Source organism: Planococcus citri, chromosome 1 (genome assembly GCF_950023065.1).
Source record: "Planococcus citri chromosome 1, ihPlaCitr1.1, whole genome shotgun sequence".
NCBI lineage: Eukaryota > Metazoa > Arthropoda > Insecta > Hemiptera > Pseudococcidae > Planococcus > Planococcus citri.
The window spans coordinates 24,902,359-24,908,358 of record NC_088677.1 but is presented as its reverse complement, the minus strand read 5'-3'; the positions used below and the strand labels follow the sequence as shown (position 1 = coordinate 24,908,358).

Sequence of the window (6,000 nt, the reverse complement as noted above, 5' to 3'; positions counted from 1 at the left end):
TTGCAAGAAGATTTTTGCTGTGTAGGGCATTGATTTATAATTAACTTATTCATCAAATGTTCAAAGTTTCAACTGTAAGTGTATTTCGACGCGTAGGTTACTAACTATACCTACACGTTGTTTCTGATTGACTGATTGAATCATTTGAATTGAAAAAAGAAAACGGTAAAATTGAAAATACAAAATTGCAAACCACAAAGAGTATGACTATAAAACTGGCCTCATAGCCGAAGTTTCAGTCGTTAAAGCTCATTTTTGGATTTTTGTAGAATTTTTGAAAATTCAACAAAATTCAAAATAGCTATTTTAAGAGCGATTTTCAAAATTATCGTAAAAAAAATGAATTAAGTAATAATATGAATAATTTCTTCAATTCAACTCCTACACATCTTGGCCATTCTGGAGCCTCTAGTAATTTCTCAATTTTTCTACGGAAATTTCAAATCACTCCGTAAGGTGCAAAAATGAACCTAAGCACATAATTATAATATTTCAGTTGATGCTGATTGGTCATCCTCTCGACCGTTTTAGGTGATTACCGCAAAACTTCGAAAGTGTGAGATTAAAAGTGAATTTTTGATCAATTTCTACCTAAACTTCAAAAAAGTTTTCGAAATCAAATTTCCAAAAAAGATATCATATATAATACGAGTATGTACTTACCAAAAACGGTTTAGAGGGAGCACATAAACACTGTCCTAAGTTACACCTCTGCGCTCGAGTTCATTTTCATCCTTTCTAGAGCCATTTAAAATTTCTGGCGAAATTTGAAAATTCACTAGAGGCTCCAGAATGACCCAGAACTTGCATTTGTTGATGTGAGGTGGTTGAATCCAAGAAATTATTCGCATTTTGGGACATATATTTTACGAGAAAGTGTGAAAATCGCTCTTAAAACAGTTCATTTGAATTTTTAAAATTTTCAAAAATTCGCCAACAATCTAACAATGAACTTCAACATCTGAAATCTTAGTTACCGGGGGGAGGGGGGTTGAGATGTGCTCTTTCGATCGAATTTCATGTCGTAGAATTCGGAGAGTGCGTATTTTTTAAAAACAAAATCCTTGATAAAAATTGTATTTTTTTTTTGTTCACAACAGCTAGCTCGTACCAAGAATTCCAACTTCATAATGCGATATGTTAGGTACGTATTACGTACAAACTCGTTATTTCAAGATTTCGAGATTTTTTCAAAGTAAGCAATTTCGATTACCTACTTATGGTTCTCAATTTATTTCAAAAATCAAAAAAATTCTAGAAATTTAAAAATTAATCACAATATAAGTACCTATATCATTTCATTGTAAATACGCCCAGATAATTTCGAAGAAGTAAGTAACCTGCTACCTCTCCGAACCCCTGCCATACTTCATCTCCCATTAATCAACAAAAACCAATACACGATCATTTAAGAATTTACTGGACGTATTCTCAAATATAACCATACATATAATAATCGAGCAAAAAATTAACATAACATCCACTAAACCTAACAACGGAGAAAAAAAGCAAACAAAAAATTCACTCAAGGTCAACGAAACTCAACAATGGAAAATTCAATTCGAAATTTCATCAATGCAACTTATTCTTTTACTTATCTTCGATCTTCGAGTTCAATAAAATACTCCGATTTGCGGTCAATTCCTCGTAGGTAAATTTTCAACCACTTTTCCAGAACCCTACTTCAAAATACACAGTGATATCAAAATACACAAATAATAATCGTATCTCGATTCATACTCCAGAATTCGCCAGCCATCAGCCATTATCACAAATTAAAAACACGCTAGATAGGCATTTACCTACGTATACTCGTAATATCGAATTCTTTGAAATTTACACCTCCGGATGTTCTCCGATACTCGTTTAATATTACAATATTTCGCCGGCTCGTGTTTTCGTCTCATTTTTCAACATTTTTCGCACCGGAGCATCGACATTATCAGAAATTTCACCGAAACAGCAAGCAGCAAAAAAAACGCTTCCTTCGCTTTGAAAAGACGAAAGAAAAAAAAACGAGAAAAAAATGAAAAAAAAGGTAACCATCTTTCGTATACTACGCGAGAAAAGAGAGAAAAAAAAACAAGTGTTCGTCAGCCTACTATACACAGAAGGGTACTTTGTGCGAGACGGCGACTTATTTAAGGACAGTAACATTAGGTAGGGTATTTTTTGGTTGAATATTTTTGCCGGTGGTCTTTTTAAACGAGTGCTAAAAAGGAAACGCTTCATTTTAACGCACAATAACGTTGCAAATATGCACCTGTTACCAGGCGAATAACATTGGGCTTTTTTTTATCACACATAGTTTACCTTTTACACTGTACAAGTTTACATTATGTTTTAAAGTCTCGCTATATAGATAAGCTTATATAAGGTGCCTTTGGCTGAGTTTTTTTTTTTTTTACTTTACAATTAGAGAAATACTTTTTTTTTTTAAAAATTATAAATGAAAAAAAAAAAGGTTTGGCTTAATCGATATAGGAAAAAAATGACAATACGAATTGAACTATATTTTATGTATATACGACAATATACGCGCGACGAGTATTGTAAAACGAGAAACAAAAACAGAGAAACTGAGAAAAATAAAATAAAATACGCGATAAAAATTATAGATACCGAATCGAAATACTTAAAGCGACGACGACGAACGACGATCGTTATCACATTGAAAAATTTCTAGGCAGCTTCCTCGATCAGGAGACCTGCCTCAAACGTAACAATTTCTTGAACGCTTTGCGGAAATCCATATTGAATATGGTGTAAATAATGGGATTAAGAGCCGAATTAATGTATCCGAGCCAGGTAATAATATTAATGGTTCGGCGAGACAAATTACACGACTCGCAAAACGGTAATATAACGTACATGAGAAAAAATGGTAACCAGCAGAAGACGAATACACCCATTATTATACCCAAAGTACGTGCAGCCTTTCTCTCCTTCGACAACGAGATGCGTTGTTTTTCTTCGATAAACTGATGCACGAAGACGGATTTTTTCTGCGGATTCGTCGACTTGACTATAAAAGAGGTTTCGGTCTGAGGGGTGTTTTCTTTATTGGGTAATTTTTCTTCTTCGGAAGATTTCTCGGTCGGATTGTTGTTACCTTCGGTGGCGGTGACTTCGTTACCCTCGGAAGAGTTGCCTTTACCCGGCGATATGCTAGGCACGTCCGATAATGATTCGTCTGCTTGCGTTCTAGGTACCAGTAATGAATGCTGAGAGCATTTCGTTTTATGTTTGCAACGTTTCTTGCCTTTTCTGCTCTTCGTTTTCGTCCTACAATATACCAACATACGCAAACAACAACAAAATTATACAAAGTCGAGTTTTTGTAGGCTAAATTACTACCAGCTATAGGCATAGGCAGCCCCTATATGCTTCACCTTGCGATCTGCGATGCCATTTCGACCATTTGTTGCGTACCTACCTCGTCGCCCGCAGCTTTACTATCTTTGAATACGCACCTCATCGCTGGTGGTGGTATTTTTAACCCTTTATTCGTAGTAGTAATATTACGTACAACTACACGCAGTTCTTTTACCTTTACGCCTGCCTCGTTTTAGCTATACCTACCTCTAACTCTACACCTTATAATGTTCTCTTATTCGAGCACGCTTTCAAACTACGTGTAGATTTTTTTTTATTTCATCCAAATGGTTTCGGTTTCCCCTTGGAATTAATTTAAGAGCCGGCGAAACCGGATACAAATTACTTCCGCGTGTTTTTATAAATAGCTCGTGCCTCGTTCAATTGTCGAGAAATTCTCTCATTTTAAATGTAGGTACCTACCTACCTATACAACTCGATGTTTGCATTGCGCTACGCTAAGAAAATATTCGCTTTCAAAAAAACGACGATGACGACGACGACTCTGCAATTGAGTTAAGAGAATATAGACGAGAAAAAAAAGGCAGATATTTGTTTTTAAAATGTACTTACAGACTTACCAAGTACTACTACGTTTCCGAAGATAAAAATACAATTTACATTGGGGGTTTTTCTTTTCTTTTCTTTCTTTCTTTTTTTTTTTGTAAAAGGAGTGAGGTAGAGAGAAGAGTATGATGGTTCGATGATCTTTGTACTATACGAAAAGATATCCCCCATACGAATCATTTGAAAACAAAATATTTACTGTTGGAAGTCAACATGGGAATAAGGACTTCGCCTAAATCGCCTTAGACCAGATGAACAACCATGTGCTCTTTAAAGAATTGATGAAATTCAATTTACTTAGTAGATGAGGCTGACTTCAAAGAAGGAAAAAAACTATATCGATGGATGGAAAACTTTGAAAATACGATAGTAAAACGTTTCATCGAAATTTCAAAATGGTATTTCAAACGCTCAAAATTTTTAGATTTTTGATGATTTTTTTTTTTAATCTTGAGATTAGCTATTTTCAGTGATTTATATTTTCTCTTCTCAAGATTTCTTTTGCACGTGTTTTGATTTGATTTTTGCAATGTCGAGTTGTTGGTATTGTTCTTTGCTCTTCTTCTGGCTCTTCAAGACTCAAGACTATCTGGCATTTTGAGGCCAATAGCTTGTGGTCAGAGTTACAGTCAGCACAAGGATATGTTTATGTATGACAGTTCTTCACTGTGTTCTTAAGGTGCACCAGTGTAAGTTAGAATTCGGGGTAAGCCCGAATTCGTGCTCCAGCACCTAGAGGTTTGCATATTCCGAAGCACTACCCAGCAGGGACTTGAGGGTATTACCCTTTCATTACCATGGAACAAAAATTTTTGGAATTCAGTTCCGTTTCACATGTTTTTGGTTCAATTGTATTTTTTCCTATCTTTTAGTTTTTCGCATATACCAGACAAACTGTACATCCTAGTGAAAATCTGATGAGAGTGATCTCAAAAAGAATTAAATTCTCTACAACTTTGTTGACTAAAAATTTTTGTAGGACGCTCTGTTTCTGAACAACAGGTCCGCAAAGTTGGGTCTGAGTCCAAACACTTTATATTTTATTCCACTAAGCGAAAGCTACAGTGTAAATCGCGCTCAAATTTTTACCTTAGGTAAAGAACCCTTATGGGAACCTACGTAATCAATTTGAGCCACACTGGTTCATTTGTAGGAGAATAACAGCCATCAGTCAAAGTTGAAATTGTGAAAAACCCATTCTGACTTACCTCAGTGCACCTTGAATCTTTCTTTTACGAGTATGTAGTCTATCTGATTTCTGGCTTGATCTCCAGGACTGACCCATGCGTATAAATTCTTCTTTCATGCTGTTTGAACCCGGTATTGCATATTACTAGAACGTGTTTTTTTTCAAACTCTACGAGCATTTCACATCATTCATTCTGCTCTCCAAGTGCATACCTCCCTGCAACTTGGCTGCCATTATCGTTCCCAACTTTGGTCCGTCATTCGGAAGCCTCTGATGCAATTTTATATGTATTTTCCCAGAAAAATGTAAAAAATTACTAGAGCAGCGATAAAATCAAATGAAACCCCTTGATTAAGATATATGCAGCTAATTACACCACGCTAAGGTTTGAGGTCATTTAGTGGGGTTAAAATGCATCTTTGGCAAAAATGTGAATGAACCACTTCAAAGATTTTTTTCTTACCCCTCCCCCAATACCGCCCATCTCCTCCTGAAAATTATTCACAAAAGTGGCGTAATTATCAACATGTGCAGGTAATTACACCACCGCCCCAAAAAACTATTTAAAATCTATGAAAACATTGGTAAAAATCATTTGGCATTTTGGGCATCTTATTGGCCACCTTTCCCTAAAAAAAAAATGTTTCCATTACCCCTCTCCCCCTGTCCCACCCCTCCATTTCTGAAAATTATTCACCAAAGTGGTGTATTCATCAACATATGCAGGTAATTCCGCCACTCACCCCCCACCCCAAAAAATTTAAAATTATTGATAAAAACATTGCTAAAAATTATTTCTTAGCATTTTGGTCAAATACAATGTGAAAGTCCTGAAAGAGTTTTGTTAAAGTGGCGTAATTTTCAACATT

General features: G+C 35.5%; 1 protein-coding gene across 5 annotated transcripts in view; it reads right to left on the bottom strand.

The window, feature by feature from the left end:
• Positions 1 to 1,397: 1,397 nt before the first annotated feature.
• Positions 1,398 to 6,000, bottom strand: part of Oct-TyrR (Octopamine-Tyramine receptor) — a 769,263-nt gene continuing 764,660 nt past the window's right edge. For all 5 annotated transcript variants that reach the window (XM_065370690.1, XM_065370686.1, XM_065370689.1 and 2 more), the window contains one exon: positions 1,398 to 3,285. In XM_065370690.1, the coding sequence (XP_065226762.1) occupies positions 2,700 to 3,285 (586 nt within the window). In that variant the 3' untranslated portion in view covers positions 1,398 to 2,699. The remainder of the gene's footprint in view (positions 3,286 to 6,000) is intronic.